This window comes from Plectropomus leopardus, chromosome 11 (assembly GCF_026936395.1).
Source record: "Plectropomus leopardus strain MGB_pleo_1.0 chromosome 11, ASM2693639v1, whole genome shotgun sequence".
Lineage (NCBI taxonomy): Eukaryota > Metazoa > Chordata > Actinopteri > Perciformes > Serranidae > Plectropomus > Plectropomus leopardus.
Window position 1 is genome coordinate 18,865,640 of NC_142186.1, and position 26,001 is coordinate 18,891,640.

Consider the following 26,001-nt stretch of genomic DNA (forward strand, 5'->3'; position numbering starts at 1 on the left):
TTGGTAATTTGACCACAGCACAGCAGTAAAGTTATTTGAAAGTCAAATGAATGTGTTTCCTAGAAAACATCCTTCACTGAAAGGTGATTCTACCTCACTTGATTTTGTGTGTGTTTATCTCCCCCGTGTGGCCGCTCAGGGCTTCACATGTCATTGAAACCAAAAACATCCTCATCTCCCAGCAGGGGTCCCTGTCGTTTTTTTCATGAAGAGCAGCACGACTGTTTATGTTTTATCTGCTAGTGCAAACCTCCCCACTTTAACAAGTCAAGCATCAGGGCCGTCATTTATTCATCTATATTGAACATGTAAAAAAATAGAGAAAAGATTATACAAATAAGGAGACATACAAATAAATAAATACATTTACAGACAATGAAAACATAAAGCAAGAAATGGTCAAACACATGATGCCTTGGTTTACAGATTTATAGAAGAAATACAAACTTATTCATTACCACCCCTTCTCCATAAGTCATTCAATTTTAATCAAATGACTTATGCACCATAAATTCATGCACCCACATACCTAAAATTAAATATCAACAATTTTACATTAATATTTAGAGAAAGAAAAGATAAAAAAGAGGAAGATAAAAAGACTGAAGTAAGACCTAGCATACATAAACTGTCCATTTTGCCTGTCTCTGAGCTTAAAAATGGAACATGTTGTCAGTTTTGTTTAGAAAGTTGCATTTTAATTTTGTTGTCTCTTGCAGTAAGAGAATATCTTTTGTAGGCCTCTCAGCAATTGCTCGTATTGCCTTATGTGTAGGCCCGTGCCTGATATCAGACAGAATTGTCAACTTGATACACTCCGTTTACATCAGGCGACTTGAATTCAGTGGAGTGGGTGGATTGAAAAGTCAAATTAAAAAAATTATTTATGAGCAATGTCATTGCAGAAAGTAACCACAAACCCCTACCTAATTGAAATTGCCAGACAACCTTAAGTTTGCATGGCAATGATGTATTTTTAGGTTGGAACACAAAGTATAAACATGACTTGTTCTCTCTGGGTTCACACTGTTATACTCCCGCAACCTTCTTCTACTTGATTATTTTATCTTTTGAATACATTTGCTGTTTTTAACAAATGTATCACAACAAAATGTGTAAAATTATTTTTCTAACTGATACCAAATGTAGATATACTATATTGACCATCAGCTTTTTTTCAGCTATTATATGGCGTTGTTCAGAGTAGTTGAATGTCTTAAAAGTGCACAAGATGACAAATGAAGCATAAACAAACAAACAAAAGAAAACCACCTTTATTTGCACAAAACAAAGTTACAAAATGATTCATGGAGAACAGAATAAAAGTAATCAAGGACTAGGCTACAATACAAGTTTTAAAATATGATCTAAATTTACAGGAATGGAGACAATACAACCTTCCCAAGGATTTAGAAATCAGAGATGATTTTGCAGTGTAGACACACCGATGCTTGCAATTGATAGCCCACTTTTTTTTCTGATCAAAAATGCAATAGAAACAGGTAGATGTACACAAACATATACGTGTATACTGTGTTACCTAGAAGACGCAAATTAATGTACACTGAGTGGCTGTGCATACTTGATAAAGAGGAATAAAGAGGAATTTAAAAGTATCATGTAAGTAGGTGGTCTGTTGTTGGTTTCATGAGTTCCATTAAGTCTTTCAAGCCTTCAGTCGCCTTGTTTCAGCAGTATGATTGGCTGCGGAAAAACAGTAACTAATGTTACATACAAATTATCTCATTCATGTTAAAGTATAATGCAGCTTCTGTGTATATAAAGGAAAATGACATACCAACGTGTTGAAATGTTGTCTGCATACAGCTTTACTCAGCCAGTAGATCAAAGAAAGGGCCAGTAACTTCTCCAAAACCAGCAGAGATATAATCAGTCCCTTGATTCCTTCATGGACCTAAAAAAAAAGGTTGAGAAAGCTTTGAAAGCTTTGAAAGTGAAAATACATTGTTTGGGGGGGGGGGGTTGTTGTTGTTTTTTTTAAAAAGGATAAATGTTTCTTTACCTTGTGTGAGCTGCCTTCTGGTGAAACATTGAACTTGAACACGTAGAGACAAACTGCCGCAACTGACCAGAAGAAGCTGATGATGTTCAGAGAGAATGACAGCTTTGTCTGGAAGATGAAAAAAATAAGTAGATAATTCAAGAAAATTATTGGAAACCAAAAAAATACCAGATAAGCTGTGGTGAATTTGTGCGTTGTTAAAGTTATTAGATAGTTATTTAGATTTCATAAGTAACAGTTTTGAAAATCTGATTGTTAGCTATTCTGCAAATCTCTTCAAATTTACTTCAAAAACTCTGAATCCATGTTTTTGAAGGCATTCTTTAACACCATGTTTGGTGTTTAGGAGATACAAGTTTGGGTTTGGATTTCTTATTTTCTTAATCTAACTGAAGTATAGAATAAAAGAAGGTATAATAAAAATAGTAATAAAATAACATACATTACAAATTATATACTAACATATCAAAAATAATAATATCAAGTCAGCACATGTCATAATTTCTAAATCTATAGGTTAAGCAAGTTACCAATTGTAGTTGAATTTCATATATATGTATATGAAATACTTTATACTTTACTTTTTGTATTAACTTACCACATGCATATTTGGAAATTGCCCAGCAGCGTAGGACAGCATACCACAGACCACAAACTAAGATATTGATAAAATGTGTAAATTAACACTGAGATATGATATTATGAAGCATGAAAAAAAAAAAAAACAAGATGAGATACATTATAATAAGATAAGAACTAAAAAAGACTAAAGAATTGGTTTCTAAATGTATTTTAACAGAATCATCTCCATTGCATTAGTAGTTTTGCAGCTGTATTTACCAGAACACTGGGCAGAGTGTAGAACCTGAGGAAGTCATCTGTCTGAGTGAAAATCAGACAGAGAATGACAATGAACACACCAGCGATGGCCTGGGCTGCCTAAAAACAAAGAGAATAATGCTCTTTTACAAAGATGAAGCTTTTCTCAGCAAGTTAAAGGCAAAAATATAAATATAAAGCAATGAAATAGTGTGTTAATGTGACTCTTATTTTGTGAGAAACAATCCAATTTACCCCAAGAGGTTTAGGTTTCCCTCGAATAACAAAGACCTTGTATGAATCTTTGTAAACACACTGAAATTTCTCTGGCATCAGTTGACCATCTCTAGCATTCCTCAGACTCCCAATGGGTATGGTGATGATCATCGATTCATCACATTCAAATGTCTTCTTCGTCATTCTCCTGTGACCAAAGCGAAGAAGGTTAAAGCAGCTTTTATCAATGTGGGAATCTGCTGTTGAGGTTTTCAGTAACGTACCTTTTTTTTGTGTCTTATCTTGATTCAGACCTGAAATTCTCTGCTTTGTCGTATGAGTTTGACAAGGAAATGACCTGGTTCACCAATCTTTAACCCCCACCCCCACCCCACCTTTTTTTTCTTACCCACACACACACTTACACACACACACACACACACACACACACACACACACACAAACCCACAAAATTTTTGCACGCAGATTGATTTGGCAAACATTTTATTTCAAACTGTAGCATCTTCATATTTTTGATATTGTAACTTCTTTATTTTCAAAAGACAAAAGTTTTGTTGAATCAGAAATACTGGACCATAAAATGCAACTTATGGGTTCGAACATGATGATATTGTAGAGACTTGTGGCAGAGTGAGGAAGTTAAGGTGTGAGGTGACCTCATCTTTTAAAGTATTGTCAGGGAAGTGAAAATGACTGAAGACCGAGGCGATTCTCTGAGACAGATACAGAGATACAGAGTGAAATAGATGCGTCTCAAGACAAATCTGGTAAGATCTTTATTAAATTGCATTTTTTTTTTTTAAGAAAAAAAGCTTTTCTGTACATATTTTGCAATAAAAAACATGACTTCGTGAGTATTCTGCAAATGCATGTGTTTATACTTGGATCGAAAGTTTTTGTAAATGTCACGTGTCGTCTGAGAATCTGTAATTCTGATAAGTAAACGAGACTATTGGGAGCTAAATAAATACTTATTTTTTATATGTTTATATTTTATTGACATCGGGTATTTTATTAGTTGTTTGTGCATGTAGGTCAACAGTTCTTTTCAAAGTTGTACGTTGTGGTAATGATGTAACAGATTACATTACAGTGAAAGATATGTTTAATTTCTTGTCTGCCTTATTTACTTAAATACACAAAAACATGACAACTTCTGAAATAATGTAATTCAACAACATGTTTCAAAAATGTGTTGGATAGTTACCTCAGTGTGTCAGCAACAATTTAAAATCTTCCTTTTCACAATTTATTACTAGATTGTTGTATGGTATTGCATTACAGTGTTATTATTATTAAGGGTTATTATTTTTCTGTTGCTCTGTACTTTTTTAAGTTTTACTGCAGTGTTTGTCTCATGTGAGGAGCAAAGGAGAAAGGATTCACAGTAAGAATTTAAAAACCATCATCTCTGCAGATCAGAGAAGCACCAAATGGCCTGTGCCGATGTTGACATGGACATCCGTGGAGCTGATGAGCTGCCACGCAGACCTGAGTGGAGAGAGCCGCCTTTGGTGCATCATTACCGGCCCACAGAGCTCCTGCCAGACAGCAAAGGGCCGCTGCATGACCTGCTGGAGAAACAACCTGCTGTGTTGGGGGTAAGAGTGACTAAACTCATCAGGATATCACGTCAAAAAACTAAACCCTTTGACGAGGTCATAATGTTAAACTATTGTTGAGATTGCATCAAAGAAGTTTGGATTCAACTTCTGACATTGGTTTACAAAGGAAAATTCCTACACATGTGAATGAAGAGGAACCTTCATTTGTTGTTTTTTTTGCAGGCGTTTTTGGATCAATTAGAGGAGTGCCTGTGGTTTGTATGTTCCACACTTTATCGTTACTGTGTCATGCAGCATGGGACTTGAGCTGGTCTTGGTCTTGACTAGGTCTCAACCTTCTAAGTCTTGGTCTCAGTACAGTCTGGTCTTGGTCATGACTTGATCTCGGTTTAGGTGGTCTTGACTACAGCACTGGCTATAACCCCATTTTGCAGTATGAAAAATGTTGTATTTCATTTTTACTATATACAACATGTAGTGTATATATGTATATGTATATGTAAATATATATATATATATAGTATATATTTCAAATTTCATCCTCGTTGAGAGTGTCGTGTGCTCCTTTGAATAGAGATCACTTTGAAAGCATTCATAGATATGATGATACACTGTGTTTATATTAATATGATTATAATCAGATATTTACAGTTGAAGTATTTTATTTAGTGTGTGTCTTAGTGTATTCTTTAAAAACTGCAACAATGTTCTGTATAATGAGGAAAAAAGGAACCAAGATAGTAAAACATTTTTTCTCACACTTTACATCTCTGTATTATATATATTTTACTTTGAACTGACTAATGTCCAGGCACCAGTGATGGCTATCTTGTTCTCATTACTGCCCATGACTATTTGAGTTCATGTCTAAAACTATTTACAACACAATTCATGCAAGATATCAAGAACAGTGTGGAGGGGGATACCAAAAAATGGCCTATACCCGTGTGCAGACTTGGACAGAAGCAACAGGAAATGCTCGGTTGAGGGTTTTGTGGTATTCTTTGTCTTAAGTGTAAAACTCACCCAATTCTGTCGACATAAAACTGAGAATATGTGCAACAATATAGTCACAGGTAAAATCATTGGTGTGTCATTTGTTCATTTATTATTATGATTCAGATAAAAAGCACTTTTCAGATTAAGATTTACTCTTTTCCTGCATAAATAAATGTTACAAAGATTAATGAATTGCATGAATCATGTGACATTATATTTTATGAATATTTTACTTCTTCTCTTTTTAAATTCATTATCGTGTTTTTAATGTAATGATTTCCGAGTAAGGACACACACAATGTCATGAATTCATGGTGTCTGCTTGTCTGTTAGTCTCTGCAGATGGTGAGCGGTCTCCTCAGTGTTGGAGTGGGAATTATTTTTGCAGTAACACAGGAGATGCAAGAGTCCCTTTTCACTTTGTTCAGAGTTTCTCTCCTGAGTGGAGCACTCGTAAGTCTTTTCTCAATTAAAAAACAAATAATAAAAAACATGCACAAGCAAAGCAGATAAAAATAATTACTTAACAATTATTAATCAAACTTGTTTTCAAATACTGACTCTGCATTCTTCTCTTCTGCAGTACATCATTGCTGGAGTTGTTTCCAACCTCTTGTTCAAATATCCAGGATTACTACCTGTAAGTACACCTCAATACTAGCCCAACAAACTACTTATTACAGTTAATGAAGTGACAGTAAAAAAATATTATATAATATTCCAGTTTTTAAAAGGCTGTGGGATGCTATTTTTAAGCTAGCATGAAGTAGTGGTATCTTTTTAAAATAGACAATTTAAAGTAGACTTTGACTAACTGTGTTGTCTTAGCTTGTTGGAAAAGGGAACTACATAATGTACCAAATTTAGGCTAAATTCTGGTGAGAGAGCAACTGACATGGTGATTTTCAAAGGGGTTGAACTCTCACTTCCAGATATCTTAATGAAAACGGGTTCTGTAAGTACCCACGAATCTTCCCTAAATTTGATTTGATTCTCAGTAAATGTTTTGTTCCTTACACTCAATGTAAATGTATCTCCTTTAAATTGGAGCTGTATGTTTGTCTTTTTAAGAAAAAAGACAACCAGCATATTTAAAGTACAACGAATCACTTTATATGTAAACATACTGTACATCAATGACACATTAAAACAGGACTATGGAACTAAATTTATTAACTGCACTGAAATAAGTCTATGCACATTGGATATTTAATAATATTAGCTTTTAAATAAGAAACCAAAATATATCAGTATGTGATTTCTGACTATCTGCTACCCCAAGATTATCTGTAGCTCCATCTGGCCACCCCTACTGAACATTTCTGGAGGGGCAACTGGGTGAAGGTGATTATTAGCTGAATGAATAAAAATGAATTAATGAGAAACTGACGTATGATTTGTGTTGCAGGTGTCCCTCTGGGTTAACTGTGGCTGTATTTTTGTAGCTGTGGTTTCAGCTGGTCTGATAAGTGTCGACCTGACTTACTGGATTCCAGAACATGATCAACATTTGAGGGTAAGACGATGTGATGGTGTATGAAAGGATGAAACACTTCAAAGTGCTTAGTTAGCAATAGATATTTACATGTATTTGGAAAAATGAAACAAATGTTTGCTTGATGTTTTTTGTTTCTAACAGATGGAGGTGTTGGAGCTTTGTATGTTGGGGGTCAAAGTTTTTCTCTCAGCAGTTCTCTGCGTCTGGTTTGCCAAAGAAAAGCGTGCCAAATCACCACAGAGCTGAAGAATACGACATTTGAGAATTGAATACTTTAAATTAGATGGAAAGAGGACCAGGATACTGTAAATTAGGACTTAAAGAAGTTAAGTAACTGTATTAATATTTTTCTTTTTCTTTTGTTGTACATGAAGTGTGGCTTTGTGTTCGGTCTCGACTGCCTATATTGGAGCTGAAACCCCCGCTGAACGAGCCTGGGCTGTGGTCTGCCTCTGATGTTTGACTCGGACTGAGAACACAAAGCTTGTGGTAAACAGATGTCAGCTTTTCTCATGTGAAGGAAAAAACACTCTTCATCCTCCTCAGCCTCTGCTTTCTGTATAACGGTAGTAATGGGCCTCATCGCACTGCTCTGTCTGTGTATCTGCGAGGGTCTCTGTGTGTGGTTTTACACTTGTGCTTTTTTATCAGTGGAAATATCTGCAGAGTGTTTTAAGCTGCACTCACACTTCCAGCACACAAAGAGAGAAATACAATGACTTGTGAACAACATTTTAATCATCTGTACAAACTTATAACAGGACTGGCAACAAAAGAAAAGATATATCATGGTACAACATTGTCTCGATTGATCTGCCTGCTATTTTTTTTTTTTTTGTAAAATGCATAAAAAACTCATCTACAATATAAACACTGATTCATATCTAGTTCATTAAAACAAATGTACAGACCACTGGCGTACCATTAAGGCAGTATATATTTTGGGTCAGTTTCCAATTTACAGAATCATAATGAAATGTCATTAACAGCTGAGCTTCATCCATTAGTCTTAGTGCTGCGAAGCTGGACTCCTTTCATTTTCATCTCATGGTCCTTATATATAAATTGCTGTGGCATCGAGAAGCGTTCAGCTCCAGGTCTTCACAGCTACAAAGAAAGAAGGAAAACACAAGAAACACACAAGAGGAGAATTAGATAAACATCTTGTGTCACACATTATGCACTCAAATGATTTGACTTTAGTCAGCATGCAATATAAACAATGTCAGTCAGCTAAATTTAAACATCTTTAAAGAAGCCCTGTCTACTTGAAATACTTGAAATGCCGAGCAAATTCCATTCTCTGTTAACATAATCAGGACATGTTGCTAATTATTGAAACTGGCAAGTCACAAAAATGTTGACACTGAACATATCAGCAGCATGTTAGGTGAGAACGTATATCAGTTGTTGCTCAAAAAAGGCAGTCTTGCATTAAATTATCCACTCGTAGTGACTATAGCATGCCTTTTTAAATGACAACATGACATTTACATTTAACAGAGACAACGATCTTCCCTTAATCTTAACCAAAGTGAATTTGTTGCCTAAACCTGAGACAGGAGTCTTAGATGCAAACCCATAGCTCAGGTGTCAAGCCACTCCCTTTCACAGCCTGTACATTACATGAATTTCGTGTTTTGTTAGCTGAAAAGAAATGTTGTCTTTGAACATAATTCAGGCAGCGATTACATTGCCATAACAACATGATTAAGAAAACAGTTTAGTAACATTCAGACAGAATTTCGTGGAGACAGGGTTTAAACACCTCTAAGGGTTATACTGCATTACATAACACACATTTTAAAGATTATAAATTTTATCACACCAACAGTTACCTGAGTTGTTTAAGGTTGTCATAAAAATAGTACGACTAAAAATAAGAGGTATCAATGTTGCTTACAAGGAACTGTTTTTTTTCTTTTCTTTTAAAATGAGCTGTGTAAGATGTAGCTTTTTGTGATTTTCAAAGTAAATAAAACAGTGGTTTTCAAACTGGGATTTTCAGATGCTTCACTCTGGCTGCACACACAAAATAAAGAGGAACACTACACTATCACCAAATGTGTGCATATTACAATATAAAGTCTTTCATACTGAATATTAAAGATTACACTAATGAAAAGACACTGAAAATTACTTGAAGGTTGAAGAATGAACAAAGAAAGTTATCTAAAAAGTAACACTGAGCACTGAAAGGACAGATTTCAAGGAAGCTATTACACATTTAAATGCATTCAAATAAAAAATACCTCTGCCTAAACCTATCAAAACATGCAGAAAGAACATTTGTTTTTTATATTTTTTCATGATAATTTCAAAAACCACTTAGTTAAGTTTTTAAAATTACTTTTAGGGTCCTGCTGAACAAACGTTGACTGCACATTTAGAGTGATATCTAAACACGGGGAATATCTTTTTTTTTTTTTTTTTTCTTTTTTTTTTTAGAATTTTTTAATGTTTTATTGCCAATTAGGTCCTACGAGAAATTATTTATTAGCATTTTAATATTTTGTGCCTTTAATCTAAAATTATATTGTGGTTATGCAATTCAGTTTTCCCCCCATTTAGGTACAACAAAGGTTTAATTTAAACATTAGAAACAAATAAAAAGAACAAGTTAAACAGTTTGTTAAAAAACACAAAACTCAGGCGTCATCAGCAACATCAGCAAAAACAAACTTAAATGCATTCCAAAGCCCCAAAAAACAAAGGCTGTAACAGAGCATGCTCGTGTTCACACATGCATAAAACTCTTGATTCAGTTCACAACACAAATTTCAACCTCATGTCAAACAGATGCACAGAAGAAAATGAGAGGATGAGAAAACCAAGAGACATGAAAAAGAGCCAGAAGTTTACAAAACAAACCACCCATCAGAAGGAGAGCCCTCTGCCATGCAGCACAAAACACAGGCTCCAGAAGCACAGTTTCACACAGATTAGTAGTCAGGCCACGGGCTCCTCACAGTTGTTAATGAGGCTGTGAGGGGGACAACACGGATGTCCGCTCTGATGACAAGTTACTTACTGAGCTAAAACCCCTCAGCTCTGAGTCAGACCACAGTAGAGAGGCCTACTGCTATATGAGAGGACTTGCTCTGGTAAAAACAAAACAGCAAAAAGTTGGTGAGTTTAACTGGGGCTTCGGCTTTTGTCCATCACTTGCCTTTAAAGCGTTGGAGTCTGAAATCCAACTTCAACTGTTCTCTCACTGGCTACAGTGTGCCAGTCAGTCTTATCAGCTTATGTAGTTTGTTGGGTTTATTTGTGTTTATAAAAAGACAATATACATTTCAGAGCAAAGGTTTCACATTCAGATCAATGTGTGAAAGAACTGAACACAATTTTTGTCTTATCTACAGACTTTTGAAGATGACAGTTTTCTCTAAATGAAGTACCGGTTCATGCTCATATTTATACATTTTACAGGTGGAAAAATCAAACATGTTCAACATGATCAAACAGCTTAAAATGGTCTTAAGCCAACTCAGAAATAGAGTTGCAACAGAATGAGATTGACATATTGATTTTATATAATTATAATGGTTTCAAAATATAATGGGTTCACTGTATCACAGTATACAGTTACACACAAATAATAATAATAATAATAATGTATTATTATTATTGTTGTAATTAGAAGGGTTTTGGTTGAACAAATGCTTTATTATAATTGAAACCTGTAACCAATTCTGGAAGTTTGTATAAAAAGTTTGCAGTCGTAAACATAAAAGTGATGTATATGCGCAGGTGAGATCCCTGCCCTGCTTTTTTTCAATACCATAGATGAGTCAACGTACATTGTATGATAACTGTTATAACAGTTTTAGTATCGTGGTGTACTGTGAAACTGGTTTACCACTGCAACCCAGACAACTCAGAGGATAAGAGATTTTAATTCTTTATACAACCAATTTCAGAATTTTTAAAATCAACCATTGTAGCAAAATCAGGGTCATAATCAGACTTTAAAATTATTTACAGATGTTACTGGCTCTAGGTGTTTTTAGACACATATGGTGCTATTTTTCCAAATAATTGCCTTTGCCAACTATTGCATCTCTTGAGTAAAATAAAAACTCCATTCAGAAAGCAGGAGCACTTCAGACTATGATTATACGCAGCATCAACTTAACTCCATAAATCAACATTTTGATAACGTGACTCCTGCAGAGCTTACGGGAAGTACTATAACTTAATTGTTTCCAGGGCATACAAATGTACAAAATTATTCGACGAAAAATAAAGAAGTGTGATTAATAAAAATAAATAAAATGTATGTATTTAAACAAAAGAAAATGTACCATGGGCCCTAGACTAAAGTGCCTGTACAAAGGCGAATACAGCACATTTTGGGCAAAGCTGGACTTAAAGGGACTCACAAGAGAAAAAATATAGTCTATTATGTGATAAATTTGAGGTAGAGTTAAAAGTACAATCAGATAAATTACCTTTTAATGAATAAGACATAATGACATTAGAAAACAATAAAGATGAATAGGGTCGTTCTTCATGTGGTAAACCTACCACCATCTTTCACACAGCCAACAAAAAAGCAGAAGAAATACATGCAAAACTATTCATACCTCTATATAAAGGTACACTTAAGACAGAACACAGAGTTAAAGCCACGAAATATAAATGGGTGTCACGGCAGCTATATCTGATTTAAAGCTGTATTTCAAATATATTCTCACGAAGCAACGTGACGTTAGCAGTATGACTTGAGGTCTTCTTGTGAGAAGATACGTAATTAAACACTCACTGCTGTGATGAACTTGGTGGCCTGGGTTTGGAGGTCTTCCTCTTTCTGGAAAATCGAAGGAGACGCGATGGAGGAGGGAGGTGTGGAGGAGCACAGGAATGAAGGGGGCTCGTTGTTGTTGTTGTTGTTGTTGTAGGAGTCCATGATGATGCTGGGGTGCCCGGGTATAGTGAGGGTACTCAGCCCTGTTACACTGTCACTGGACGTGCACTGAGAGGAAGTCTCTGAGCTTTCAGTGACTGAAGAGAAAAAAAGATACATTAACACTGCAACACTGGATCACAAAACTCAGAACTTAATTACTTCAATATTGAGGCTAGAGTTCGTTCAGTGTGCGCTCAGTTAACAAGTTGTGAAGGCTTCATGTATTCATAAAGCTGTGTGTTGGAAATGTTCAGCCTTTGGCAACTCCTAGTGGAAGCTGTGAAGAATACACTTTGACGATCTAATCTCCCTTCTCCCACTGTAAACATGCTACACATAAAGGCCTTACTATTAAATCTAGATCTATAAATTTGGTTTTTATTTTCAAATCTTGAGGCATTTTTCCATTTTAAAAATATTTATCTTTGCTTCATTTATCCCCTTTTTGTTGTTTTGGGAATCACTTTTTAACATACAGTAAATACTGACCCAGAGTCGGTAAATACTAAGACTTTACTTGAATTGATTTAGATGAATTTGGGGAGATTTGTTTTCTTTTAAACATAAAAGTATCTTTTTGTGTTAAATGCCAAATCAAATCAGCACAAGCTGAAAACTTCCAAGCAGGATTAATACTTTTTATATGAACAGTGGGTTTTAAAAAGTGCTAAAAATGAATTATTATTAGTTAAGGGTTACGTAATATACAGGTATTGTTGATAATCGTAATACTTAAAAATCAAATATTGATGTCATGTTAACAAACATGATATAATAATATTGTGAAAATAACTTTGTGCCTCCTAAATCATTCCTGTTTCTTTCCATTCTTACTTGGTCTTCCTCCACCAGCGCCATCTGGTTACTGATGACTGGTGACTGACAGCATTATTATGATTTTTTTTTCTTCCAAATTTTAGATTAGATATCATGATAATAGCATTATTGTGAAATGTTTTTGCCACAATAATTGTATAATAATTAATAAAAATGTTATTAGTTTTCTTTTTTTTCTTTCTTTTTTTTTTTAATTATTGTCTGCTAAAATAGTTTTTTTTCATCCATATTTTATGTCCTCACTTAGCAAGAGGTTGTGTTTTTGATTGCAAAATACTGATCACAGCAGTTTAAATCAATTTAGGTTCTTGAGTAACACTGACAGCTCAAAGAAAGGTTTCAGTAATAGAAAGTGGAGTGAGAAATAAGGAGTAAATACAAATAATCTGCTGATTATGTGCTCAAGTTTCCGAAAGAGTGTAAAAAAGTCAAAAAGTCTTTATATATATTTCAAAAATTGTATTTATCATCCATAATTTTTCTGAGTCTGACATTTACTTTTTTCATAATCAAAATGAACACAGATACATGCCCTAATGTGTTTTACTTGTAACTTTAAATAATGAACATTGCATACTACAGCAGAAAAATGTGTCACTCACTCATGGAGGGCTGACTCCCGCTGTCCTGCTCCAGCTCGTCCTCTTCTATGCAGTCGTAGGGCCACTGGGCGAAGGAGGGAACGCTGGTTATTAGGTGTGGATGTGTGTGCGGGTGAGAGGGTGAGGAGTAGAGATGAAGATTGAGCGAGCCCAGCAGGGAGGACGACGACTGGCTGCTGGAGGAGGAGGTGCTGCTGTTGGAGATGGTGGAATGAGGTCGCTTGAACGAAGTGGCGTGTTCAAACGAAGACACCGCAATGGACGCTCTGGTCCTCGCCTCTGTCAATGGAGACAAACACGGTGAGATCACAGGAGGGATGTTACGTAATAAGAATGTCTGTAAATTCCTGCAGTTGTTAATTACAACAACTAAGGCATGAATGTTGAATTACAGCATCTCTGCTGAGCCTTGATAGAGGAGTAATGTGAAACAGTTTACTGTGGTTGTAATGAATTCAAATCAGTATGGCTTAAGTTACATCTGATGTGTTTACTTGACAAAACTCTCATAATACTACTTAGATCAAAAGACCCGTAAGCAAGAGCCAAGTTGTTGTGGTTTCAGCAAAGAAAAGAAGTGCGTATCTGCATAATTACAGAGTGACTCATGGAGATGCAACAAACTGGAGAGAGGAGTCAGAGAAACACAACATCCACACTATTAGGTTTATCACGCTGATGTTTGTTCAAGTGTTTGCTTTTCTGATAAGTTCTCCTCCGCTTTGACTGTTTTATACCCAGATGTTACTTTCGGTAACAGTTTCACCTTGTTGTCGCTTCAAGTGAAGAAATCTCTGGTCTTAATTTTTGCCATCTATGTAGTGTTTTCTGTTACTAAACAACCAACCGGAGAGCAGATAATCTGCTTCCTGTCTAAACTAGCACTCGCATGCTCAGTGTAAATGAATATATTGTGTGTTTTCAGGTGTATTATTATAGACAAAGATTATTTCTGAAACATTGCTGAAAGGCTGAAATCAACAAAGTGCACAAGAACAGCTCACCTGACCCCTTCATGATATAGTCAATGGCTCTGTCACTGATAGCTGCGTCACTTGGCTTGATGTCCATAAAAGGTTTGCTTCCAATCCCCATGGACACCATCTCCTGCATCCGCAACTCTGGAGTCCAGAAATGTAAATCTTTAATGACAAAGTCTTTGTTTTACGTGGGATAAACAGCCTGAATGTCACATTGTTATTCAATCGAAATTACAATTATAAACACCTCTGTTTCTGAGTGCCTGCCTCCACAGAATCTTCCCTATGATGGCCGTCCACACTGCCTTGACCTCTGCCGAGCTCGCTTGGAGTATAAAGGTGTCCTGCGACTTCCTCCGACGGAACCAAATCTCAAAGCGCAGGCCGCTGTCACCAACATTTTCAGTCATACCTATCTCTGCTGTCTAAATAGAAAAGAACAGGAAAAAAACATTACATGTTTTTTCATTATAAAAAAGTTGCAGGGGAAAATAATCTTATAAAAATAAGCTCTTACTTTGAAGGACTGTTTATAGATGTAAAAGTCATATCCTCCTTCTATCTTCTTGGTTTTGCTAAAGAGGATGAGGTCTTCAAATAAGAAGACGTGGCGGAGGTATTTCCTGCGTCCACACCAGACTATGAACTCATCCTGGCAGCGGAGTTGACCCTGCTCTTTTAGATTCACCTGGAGAGGAAACACGGCCGTTCACATGCGTCACAGAAAACAATACAACTCCTGGTGGGACTCTGACCTCACTCTGCCGTATTCATAACAAGATGACCTCCGATTCAAAAATAGCTTTAATGTCATGCTGGATTGTCTCAGAATAATGCTAAGTAGTATTTGGCTTTTATGCTGACATCAAAATATTCATTATAGCAGCACATGGCTGTGTGCCCATGTATTACTACTTACATCACAGCCCCGAATGGCATCCATAGCCAGTAGGTCGTTGCCATGGCGAAGCTGAAACTTAACCATCTCCTCTGCGGTGCGGAGGTCGCTCAGCTCCTGCTCCTGGGACTGACTGCACTCCTTAATCAGGTCCTTAAGCAGCAGTGCATATTTACTCATCCTCTGGATGGGCTTCAGCAAGTAGGACGCCAAGTCCATCTTGTCTCCGAGCTCCATCTGCTTATTCTGCAAAGAGATGCAGTAAGGATTATTATTGTGGCGTTGATGGATTCTAAAAATCCACAGTCTTTTAAATACGGATCTACTCATGCAAACGACAGGAACGCATTATAAGCCATGAGCTAAGTGATGAACTGCACTGTGCAACTTTTTTAGACCAAAACCCAATGATATTTATTTTTTCAACATTAACACATAACCTTAACATTGACAAATATTTTTTTTAAATAATTAAAATGTAATATTGGCCATGCCAAGGTATTGCTCAAAATCCACTGTTGACATTTTTTGTGATGCACTTAGTGAGTGTACGACTAAAACATCAAGCACTTGCCCCTGTGACCTGCTACCGTGTGAGGAATGTGACCAGACGCACCTTAAAGAATTCGTTCCCATGGCTGCTGAGCAGAGCGTCGGACTGGGGCTTATTCTTGCTGTACAGAGCATACATTCCAAACTGATCCTCCTGCACACAAGATTAACAAGTTACAACGCTGACTACAGTAAAAAGCATGCATTTCAGCATGCTTTGCCAAACATTATGAATGATTCAGCTTCCAAGAGGCTGTGGATGTAGTTGTCTATGTTTGATGAGTGACTACATGGGTACAAACAACAAGAGAGCATTGTGAATCCCTGACACCACACTGGTGACATGCATTAAGTTGTTTTGAAAAACGTCAGTAACTGCAGGTCAACACATTACAGTCACTAGACCTGAGTGCTGTTTTTAGGCTGTCAGTGCGCCTCAGGGCACACAGACGGACTGGCTGTCTGGACTCACGTGTCTGAGAAAACAGCTACTGATGGACAGTGGAGAGTGGGCGCATGATTCCAGCTCCTTCAGGAAGTACTGACTGTGGAAGTCCCACAGTTTCTCCACGTTACCAAAAATGATGCTGCGCTTCCCTCGCAGGTCCTGAGGCAAGTCCAGCCGCTCCATCTCAGGGAAGTAGTGCTCAATGACATAGCTGAGAGAGCGAACGTACTCCCTCTCTGTGGAGATCATCTCATCCATGATGTGCTGCACTTTACTGGTAAACAAAGAAACAGGATAAGGTGTGAGAAGTATTCATAACATTTTCAGTGCATTAGTACATTGATTTATATTAGGGAAGTTCCCAAAGACTAATTTCCCTGATGTTTCAACAGAAGCCAAGGGAAAGAATACTTTAAGGTAGTTGACTGGTTTAAAAGTAAGAAAACACTCAGAACAAAGTCAGAATTTAGCACAATTTAATCTATAAATAGTCTGAAAAACTTTTTGTGTGTTGTAAGAGCCGTCTGAAAACATTCATCACATACATAATTGAACATTATCCTGTGAAACAGGTTACTAAATAAAAGCTAACTACAAATTTTCAAAAACAAAATTCTTTAGGAAAATAACTCTTTAAGAAATGTACCTGATCATTACAACAGCATTGTCTTTGGTCAATTAATCTTTTTACACTATTTTTAAAGCAAAAATACAAAATAATTGCTCATTCCAGCATCTCAGATAAGGATTTGCAGATTTTCTCTGCTTTATTTCGTTATACTATTTTGTTACATGACTACTTTTTTTACGTATCAGAATTCAAGGTAGACAAAATACCAGAAACAGCAAAAGAATGGGACACTGACTGTAACTTAAACCTTAGAAGCACCTTTCCAAAGACTTAAAATATAAATCAAGAGTTTGTACAACAGCTGAAAAAGACTGAGGCTTCTTTCATTAATTTAGGTTTTTTTAATACTGGTGTTTCTGTTATTTTGTCCATGCACTGTACATATATAAACATTTTTATGTAACATACATATAAAGTAATGTCCCAGTTTATGTTTAGTATCAGTGGATCATTTCCTCACCTGCTCTGTTTCTTTCCATCTCCGTCGCTGCGTCTGTTGTGGGTCCTGGAGGGCGTAGACATGCTGCGGCTGCGTCCTAACGCCGGGCTCATCACATCAGGTCTCTGCAGTTTCTTCTCCGCAGACACGTTATTGGCCACCTCCAAGCCCTTGATGTACACACCGGTGTAGCCGTGAATGTGGCTAATGTCCAAGTGGCCGCTGTCCCTCTGGGTCAACTCATAGCTCATGGTCTTCTTCATGATCTTCTTCATTGGCTGCTTGCGGAGACGTGCGGCCCCGGAGTAGACGGGCTCTGAGTGGCAGGATATGGTCGAGTCGATGGTGCAGTCGCTGTCCGTGTCCTCAAACATGGACGGACTCTGCCTCAGTTTGCTGTCACATTCAGGGGGGAAAGTGAAGTGTGTGGAGGAGGAGATTGAACTGGTTGGGCTCTTGGAGAAAGGTCCAGCTGAGTGAGGCTTGTTCTCCTCAAAAGTTAGTGGTGTAATCACTGAAGGTAAAAGCACGCATGAATTCACTCCATGCTGCTCTGTTGTGGCAGTCTGGCTTTCCACAGTCTTTAAAGAAGCCGCTGAGTCGACAGCCGAGGAGTCTGGAGCTGCTGTCATGGCTTGGGCCAAAGTCTCTTCCAGCTGCTGTTTGGTCTGCTGACATTTGTGCCACACTGTGTTCCACTGCTGCAGCTGCTGAGGACTCTCCAGGGAGAGCACCATGTCGTTGAGGGTGCCAAAGTTTTCCACAGAGAACTTGGCTGCTTCAGTGTAGTAATCCTGAAGGTTCTTCACCACAGAGGGAGGAAGTGCAGGATCAGCAGTGTCAAGATTCAGCTGACAGAAATAATCCTGGCAGTGCTCCATCCACCGGTTCGCCTAAAGATTTGAAACAGTGATTCATCTTTAGATCAGAGTTAGACAGTGTGGTTAATTCTTACAAAAAGAAATCCCTCTTGAATATGATTCAGTTGTAAAGGAGTCCTGTAGGTACTATGTTAGTGTTGTGATACTGTCACACACTGATTTTAAATGAGCAGTGTGTAGGATAAAGTAACATCTAGGCATGAAGATTGCAGGCTGCAACAAACCTAAACTTCTGCCAGGTACCAAGCGTGAACTTCCTTTTCACCAGGAGCTGAATTATTCACACAGGTCTCTTCTCTAGAAAACGTATTTAAATATTTAAATATTTTCCCAACACTGTTCACCACAGAGGGGTTGGTTAATACAGTAGCCAGCGCAAAAATGTAAATGGCCCTCTTTTGTTTGTCTGTTCTGGGCTACTGCAAAAATATAGCAGGGCAACATGGCAGACTCCACCTGCTCCCTATGTTTATATAAACGCTCATTCTAAACAAAAACACAATGATTCTTATTTTCAGATGATTATATAATAAAGAAAACATAATTATTATATTATATTAAATTTCTGCCAATATATTCCCTGGACCTTAAAGTATTTCAATTTAACCCGAAAATGCTCATGTAAAATGTGACATTACATATTTGACAGGATATGTGCGTAATTTCAAATACTTACTGAGTCATAAAATTCATACAGGTTGTTCAGGATGTCCAGCTGAGTCTTCCTCCTCTCCACTCTGCTTAAGATAGAGCCCAGATGTTGCTTGAAGTCCATGAGGACAGAACCTGGAAGGGACTCCGGAGACTCTTTCACCAGCTGCAGGCCATGCCTCTGCTGGTGCTGATAGGATGAAGACAAAACTAATCAATTTAGCGCTGATTGGTCCATAAAAAATAAAATAAAATGAATCACGGGCATATTTACCACTGATTCCTCCAGAAACTGGTCCAAGCTCCCTCTCATCTCCTTTAGTTTGGCCACAGACAGAGTGAGTGACTCCCAGGGTGTGAGCTGCTTCTCTCCCTCTACACTGAACCACAGTTTGATCTGGAAAGAGGAGGCGATTGTTCATTGATTATCCCATTTTTGACGGAGAGAAGAAAAGCAGCAGAAAATCAGCAGTACAGATGATGATGTCGAGTGAAATATTTGATGTTCAAAGGGACACTTTAAGCCAGTTTTGTCATAAAAAAGTAGATATGACTGACAGATATCCCTGCTCATTTGTCAGCCATGGGGCTATTCCTCAAACTTCAAATTGTGCTTTCACATTTTTGTCTTGCTGCCACTATGGATTTAAAGAGTATAAAAGCGGATCAAATCTGCCCCTTTCTCTCTCTTTCAAACAAACAAAATTTCAAACAAACTATAAAACTAGGCAGTGCTAATCAAATATGAACCAAGATGCTGTTACTGTAATGTCATATTTGTCTCTAGATTCGCTTTTGTCATTTTATAAATTTAAATTGCTTCTATATTTTTTTTATCTAATGTTCTATTCTATTTAAATTCACTGTACTTGGCAATAAAACCAGATTCTGATTCTGATTCGGATATTTCTTTCCTAAAAGGTTTTCAGAAATATATTTTTGCTTGTTTAACTGTAATACAAGATAGTTTGTTACGAGCCTGCTGACAAATTGTTTTTGGATGAGCTGAAACCAGCTTTGGTCACCTACAAGTGGGAGTGTTACGTGGTTCGGTGTGGCACTATGCATTCTGGTAGTTGTAGGTTCTCTACCTCTAAAACGGATGTTCTTCTAGCACCAACTTGTATTTGTGTCTTCCCACTGCATGAACAGCCCACTTTTGTGAAAAGACCATCTTTCCAATTGTGAAATACTTCTTTAAGCTCACCTGTTGTGTTTGCTCCTCGAACTTGCGCACCTCCAGCAGGCTCTCCAGCTGTTTCTGAGACTTGTTGGAGAGGATCACAAGCTTATGAACTTCTTCATCTACTTGGTTGTACAGTGCATTCAACATGTCTACAGCATCTCTAAAAATGAACAAAGAAAACAGACAAAACAGGTCATGAAAAGTTTATTTTACTTTTCACTACAGGTTTTTATTCATATTGACTCGTGGATGAAAAGTTCCTCCTGCAGTACCTGTAGTTTTCATTCTCACAGGCCTCTTCCTTCCTGATGCGGGCGAGGACAGTCCCTCCTTCCAGACGCAGTCTGTTTAGACGGGTGTCATCGAGTACACACTTCATGAGATGCCTCTGTTGTTCCATCACCTCAGACACCTCCTAGAATAAACGTGCACAATGACAAATAAATATACATAATCACAAGTTAACTAAAATACTTCAGTTTAAAATTGTGTTATTGACCTCAACAAGCTAAAAGATCATGGAAGGCAACTATAACACAAACTCCTGAACTGTTTACAACAGTTAGGAGGAACGAGGCCAGCAGAGAGCTATTGTGTGTCAGTGGAGACACATAAATCAGAGGGCCAGACTGCCCGCAGGGGGTGGGTCTGACCTGAGAGGTCTGCAGGTTGCCGCTGTTGCTCAGTGTGCTGATGGACTCCTGGAGGGAGGAGATGGCTGCGCTACAGCTGCTGGCAAACGGGTCGATTTTCTGTAAGATTGCAAAAAGAGATAGAAGAAGATTGTTAGGACTAGCAGAGTAAAAAACATCAAAACAATCTGGGGGCAGTTCTGGAGAAAAAAAGGCTCCATCTCTGTGTGGGATGCAAGAGGTTGATTCAAGAAAGTGTTATTTACACGTCTCCAGCACACCGTGTTTCAACTGGCCCAGAGGAGCAATTTCTTGCTAAATGACTTTGGCAAAACAACAAGAAATACAATGGGCTTTTTTTGACTGACTGAAGAAACAGTTTTTCGTAAGGTATCCCCACCCTCCCTAAGCTCTTAAGTAAGTTTACAAATATGTTTACAATGCCTAGCCACCTCCGTCACACCCACCTGTCTGAAGTGGATCCAGTGGTTGTGGTCGTAGTAGAAGGTGCCCTCCAGGTCTCGTGTGAGCTGGGTTTGGTCAATGTGCTTCAGCAGGGCTTTCAGAGATGACAGCGTTTCAGTCTGTGGCAAGAAAAAGACGCACTGATCATTTGTGTCGTGTGACAGCGATGATATTACATGGGAATTCATCAAATCATCATCAAATTCATCTCAATCCAGTAACAAATATCATATCTGAATGCTTGCAAGCCCCTTCTCAAATCTACATATATGTGTAGTATATGTAGCATTTAACAACATAAATGCATCACTATATTATACCCATTTGTGCCCACAACTGAAAATTTGTATTTCTGGGCTAATCTATGCACAAATCAGAAGAAATTCTCACAATCAGTAAAAATGTTTGGCTAAATCCTATATTTAGCATTTGGGCTCTACTGTTTTGTCAAAAGTTGTAAAAAATCCCTTGAAATAGCAATAAAAAAGTCAGGATTTTTATACTTTTCAGTACACACATGTGGGGCTCCTATTACATATAAAGAAAAGTCGCATCGAAATACTATTAAAACTTTTATTTGAGGAGCCACTCTCTATTACTTTCAATAGGCTTCAATGCATTTTGAGGAAGTATGTCTGTTTCCTTTTTCCTAAATATAGTCTTTTGGAACAAATGCATTAAAACACCTCTCATCCATTGGACAATATTAGTCTTTATTTACCTGTACATCAATGTCTCTCTCAGGTTTGGCTGCTGCCTCCTTGTCCACCAGAAAGAGAACAGTGTAAAGTGCATTTGGTGCTAATGCCTGAGAAAAACAAACAAGCAGTTACTTAAAAAGATGTGCATTTTTTTTTATAGTTTAACAATGTAAAATGTGTATTTAAATTTAATGCATGTGCTGCGGTTTACAGAATGATTATTCTGACATCAGTAAGAAAACTCATCATCATAACATGATGATATGTCTCTTGTAAGTCGGCTGCAGCCGGCCTGCTCCCAGCGTGCGGTTAAAAACAGACAAGTGAGCACAGGCTCCTCCACAAGAGCCCTGAGGCCGGCCTTTTTTCAGAAAAATGTCTTGGAACTGCAGTCACTACAAATTTAAAGGTGTGCCTCTTTAAAAAAAACATACTGTGTCAGAGACTGAGGTACAACAATAACAAATGTGGAAGGAGTGACATAGTGTCATAACTCTGAGACAAAGGGGAGCTTTAAAGCTCAAAGGACAACAGAGATTTAACCAGGCCTGTAAACTCTTTGGGCGTGTGTGTGTTGGAGGGTAATTACATATTTTCCACTGCGGGCTCACCTGCAGTTCAGACAGAGATGACAACAGAGCTGGAACAGGCTGATGCCTCCTGCTGTCTATTACAACAGTTAGGCCTTGATCACGCCTTTCTTTCCTGAAACCAAAGCATTACAGTTAGTGTGTCGTCTTTGTCAAACACCTGACTGCATTTAGCGGCATATTTTGACAGCTAAGAGTTTGATGTCTAATAAACGAGAAAAACCTGAACGCACATGATTTTTTTAATGTGGAAACAGACAACTTTTTACCCCCCCCCCTGCATTCCAAATGGTATTATTGTTGGCGTTGCTGTTGCAAAGATAACCAGATCACTTTCTATTTTCCTCAGAGCCGAGCAACAACCGCAGTTTCCACAGTTACTTCCTTTGTTCCACCGTCCGCCATTTTCGCTGCTGGAGCTAGTAACAACTAAGAACTTACACTGATCCTGACTGATACTGTGATGATGGGGGATAGGTACCATTAGCTACCATGGAAAAAAAGAACTCCTTTTTCCCGTTTTGACTGTACAATACCAGATAGCACCGGACGCCAATATGACGTCAAAAAGACAGATATTAAATTTTGGCTGAAATGAAAATCGGGTTGACGATATTTAAAATGTCTAATAAAATCCAAATTTCCTGATATGTGGATGTTAAAATTATGATGTTTTGCATGTGAAATGTTATTCTATGTTGAGATGATGTGGGCATGAGACATTTGGAAGAACCTGAATTTTGGTTACTTCCGAACTTAAAACAAACAAAATACCAACGTCATTTGTCATCAGTGCTCTAATCAAAGACAAGTTGCCGTTGGCGTTAGACTTTGTCTTGACACTGAATTTAGGTCATGCAACGTCACAACCTAAATTCAACCAAATATTAGTGTCTAACAACGCTGATGACCAGCTGAGAGGGTTGATGTACGTCCTTTTCGCCGTGAATTGAGCCTTTTTATTCCCGGGAGATCGTAGCCTGGTAGCAGACAGAAGTGCACAGTGAAAGAGCGGCTTATATGGAACAATAAGTTATGCCTATGGTGTCATTATTCTACGGCCGTTACAGTGTGTAATCAGCATTTACTCCATAATTATAAGTCAGGGCAAGTAACTTGTCTATTTCCACATTAAGACATTTGTATATGAACGTGGGGGCATATTTAAATCCAATAATTCCAATTAAAGAGATGGATGGATGTAAGACATTCATTTTTATTTTTGTACAACTATGGCAAATATGTGGAGGCTTTACAAAAAAAAACTGTAGTGTATAATCGAGAATGGATATATATAATAACATGAATATATGCCAACTAGACAGATGCTGCAAGACTGATAACTGTCATTTTCTTCATTTTTTCGTTTTAAGTTTACTGACAATGCCCTATTTAAAACACCTTTTATTCATCAATAAGCTCTAAATAACAGCTGCAGACTGGAAATATTGAAAAAAATATCAATAAAATCTGCATGGGTTAGTAGTCATGTTCACCTCAGGGGTAACAGGCAGCTGTAAAAGCTACTGAAGTTATTCTAAACACAGACAAAATAAACCCTGCGTGTGCTTGACTTACCGCAGCGTGGAGCGGTAGTAGCCCAATAAACAGGTGAGGTCACTGACCGTGCAACTCTCACCAGCCCACACCTGAGCTCTCGTGCACACCTGCAGCACTGCCCTCCCACTGCGGTCTCTGTTTCCTGGAAGAGAGAACACCAGCAGGGGGTCAACACTTACCGCTCACATGTCACTATCAGTTTCACTGTCAGGAAGGTCAAATCTGTAAGCAGCTCAGTATTATCAGGTCAATGTTATCCTCTATGTGGGATCAGACAATAATACTAATTAGAGCAAAAAGTACTTGACAGTTTCTAGAATCAGCCTTTGCCTCACAACAAACACAGTACAATATTATCCAGAAATTAACAACTACTGTTGAAAAAACTCAAAATTCACACAATGGATCATGACATCATTTGAGGATAACTGTATGTCTCCTCTGTTAAGGCCTGTTGCCATGTATTATATCATGATTTAAAATACATTTTACAAGTTAATGAGAAATGTCATTTTTGTTTTTTCATAATAAAGTGAATAAATGATCAGCTGTGTTGTCCCCTACCCGGCATGATCACAGCCCCCGATGTGATCAGTTCTTGATTGACCTCTGACACCAGTTTGGGGAGCGCTGAGATACTCCCACAGGAAGAGCGTGGTGCTGAAGCCGGCCTGATGGCCGACCCATTGGCGGCCTTAGGACTGTGTGACTCTTCTCCACTGCTCCTGTGCCGCCTGCTCTCACTGCTGATGATGTCATCACGCTGTCCTGTACAAATAATTATAAATAGGAGGCAAATGTTGTCTAAGTGATGCTTACTGAGCCACAATTGAACAAAACTGCAGTGCAATCAATCGAAATGAGAAGCTTCCTTTCACCTCAGTGCAAACGGTAACACCTCACGAAACAAGTGTTTGTTAGTGGTGAGAAAGGTGTGCTCTAGTAGTGAGTTCACACTGAGTCATCACGGAGACCAGGTGTTTAGTCAGCCTGACTCACGGGTAACTCACGGCGTTATTAGACTCATATCTTCAGCCTTCCATAGCTCCAGGCTCTGTTTATAGGAATGCTGCTCCTGACATTCCCAAACGGTACCACGATTTATGGACTTCATCCTGAGGCAGCGAAACACAGTATCTCTGTACACCCGACTCAATACTCCACTGTGCCTTGATTAAGTACTGTAACTACATTTCTACACTTCTAATGGGACATTTTTGAACACTCATATTTAAAATATACTGGTGATTTTGTATGTTTACATTTTACCTCTTGTATTTCCTTTGGGTGTGTTGTTTTATAAGCCATTACAGATTTCTGTCTTTACAAACACTTTATACTTATTTCATGTCAGTTGTGTTTATGTAAGTGAAATAAATAAATGTCAAAATGGATAGCACACAGTATGCAGAGTATACAGCAGAGCTGCAACAATTATTTAATTAACCCATTGGCTGATTGACAGAACATTTATAAGCAAGAAAACAATTGATTGTCAAACTCCACAATTTTGGGTTTGAGGCTGCTGGTCTGACAAAGCAAGACAGGAATAACTGTGTCACTTTGAACTCTGGGAAATGGTCATTTGCATTTCTCACTATTTTCTAAAATGAATCTTTTAGACAAAATGATTAATTGATAAAGATGACTGTAAATAGTTGGCAGATTATTCGATACAAATAAACAGTTGTAGCCCCATTACAAAGAAAGAAAAAGACAGTTTCACCGAACAAACATAAATGTAGTCAGGCTCCACGCTAAACTAAGACTGTCTGGAACACCATTTCCTGGTACTCTGGAGCTTCGGCATTGACCAACAGCAAATACTCGCAGCTTGGGTCGGCACAAAGAAGGTTATTATCATGGACAAATTATTATAGAGCATACTAACTCCA

At 37.8% G+C, this 26,001-nt stretch overlaps 3 protein-coding genes across 5 annotated transcripts in view; 1 reads left to right on the forward strand and 2 right to left on the reverse strand.

Moving 5' to 3' along the window:
- Positions 1-1,258: 1,258 nt before the first annotated feature.
- Positions 1,259-3,411, reverse strand: LOC121946338 (uncharacterized). Its single transcript, XM_042490870.2, has 7 exons — positions 3,343-3,411; positions 3,098-3,266; positions 2,864-2,962; positions 2,622-2,678; positions 2,024-2,131; positions 1,799-1,915; positions 1,259-1,704 (listed from the first exon to the last, which is right to left on the reverse strand). Exons 2-7 carry the CDS (start codon positions 3,260-3,262, stop codon positions 1,675-1,677), a joined length of 576 nt encoding a protein of 191 aa, XP_042346804.2. The 5' UTR covers positions 3,263-3,266; positions 3,343-3,411; the 3' UTR covers positions 1,259-1,674.
- Positions 3,412-3,526: 115 nt separating this feature from the next.
- On the forward strand, positions 3,527-7,978 carry LOC121945514 (uncharacterized). The gene is made up of 6 exons (XM_042489730.2): positions 3,527-3,846; positions 4,497-4,680; positions 5,977-6,096; positions 6,227-6,283; positions 7,052-7,159; positions 7,283-7,978. The coding sequence occupies exons 2-6, from the start codon at positions 4,513-4,515 to the stop codon at positions 7,385-7,387; spliced, it is 558 nt and encodes a 185-aa protein (XP_042345664.1). The 5' UTR covers positions 3,527-3,846; positions 4,497-4,512; the 3' UTR covers positions 7,388-7,978.
- plekhg4b (pleckstrin homology domain containing, family G (with RhoGef domain) member 4B) overlaps positions 7,862-26,001 on the reverse strand; it is a 29,846-nt gene continuing 11,706 nt past the window's right edge. The window contains exons 4-24 of one of the 3 annotated variants that reach the window (XM_042489728.2): positions 24,671-24,874; positions 24,125-24,248; positions 22,568-22,661; positions 21,977-22,063; positions 21,258-21,374; positions 20,812-20,910; positions 20,431-20,573; positions 20,180-20,318; positions 19,247-19,369; positions 18,998-19,162; positions 17,462-18,333; positions 16,395-16,644; positions 15,987-16,076; positions 15,392-15,616; positions 14,990-15,160; positions 14,720-14,897; positions 14,497-14,613; positions 13,493-13,771; positions 11,910-12,148; positions 10,173-10,242; positions 7,862-8,248 (exon numbers count right to left, since the gene is read on the reverse strand). In XM_042489728.2, coding sequence (XP_042345662.2) covers positions 10,198-10,242; positions 11,910-12,148; positions 13,493-13,771; positions 14,497-14,613; positions 14,720-14,897; positions 14,990-15,160; positions 15,392-15,616; positions 15,987-16,076; positions 16,395-16,644; positions 17,462-18,333; positions 18,998-19,162; positions 19,247-19,369; positions 20,180-20,318; positions 20,431-20,573; positions 20,812-20,910; positions 21,258-21,374; positions 21,977-22,063; positions 22,568-22,661; positions 24,125-24,248; positions 24,671-24,874 — 3,761 coding nt within the window. In that variant the 3' untranslated portion in view covers positions 7,862-8,248; positions 10,173-10,197. Of the gene's footprint in view, positions 8,249-10,172; positions 10,243-11,909; positions 12,149-13,492; positions 13,772-14,496; positions 14,635-14,719; positions 14,898-14,989; positions 15,161-15,391; positions 15,617-15,986; positions 16,077-16,394; positions 16,645-17,461; positions 18,334-18,997; positions 19,163-19,246; positions 19,370-20,179; positions 20,319-20,430; positions 20,574-20,811; positions 20,911-21,257; positions 21,375-21,976; positions 22,064-22,567; positions 22,662-24,124; positions 24,249-24,670; positions 24,875-26,001 lie in introns of all 3 variants that reach the window. The other 2 variants (XM_042489727.2, XM_042489729.2) reach the window with 2 other exon arrangements.

Excerpts from the sequence above, each read along its gene's own strand:
- LOC121946338 (XM_042490870.2), bottom strand. The coding sequence starts at position 3,262 with ATGACGAAGAAGACATTTGAATGTGATGAATCGATGATCATCACCATA. Across the intron at positions 2,963-3,097 it reads GGAAACCTAAACCTCTTGGG|GCAGCCCAGGCCATCGCTGG; the intron begins GTAAATTGGATT and ends CTTTGTTTTTAG. Across the intron at positions 1,705-1,798 it reads GACAACATTTCAACACGTTG|CCAATCATACTGCTGAAACA; the intron begins GTATGTCATTTT and ends GTTTTTCCGCAG.
- LOC121945514 (XM_042489730.2), top strand. The coding sequence starts at position 4,513 with ATGGCCTGTGCCGATGTTGACATGGACATCCGTGGAGCTGATGAGCTG. Across the intron at positions 6,284-7,051 it reads AATATCCAGGATTACTACCT|GTGTCCCTCTGGGTTAACTG; the intron begins GTAAGTACACCT and ends TTTGTGTTGCAG. Across the intron at positions 7,160-7,282 it reads AACATGATCAACATTTGAGG|ATGGAGGTGTTGGAGCTTTG; the intron begins GTAAGACGATGT and ends TGTTTCTAACAG.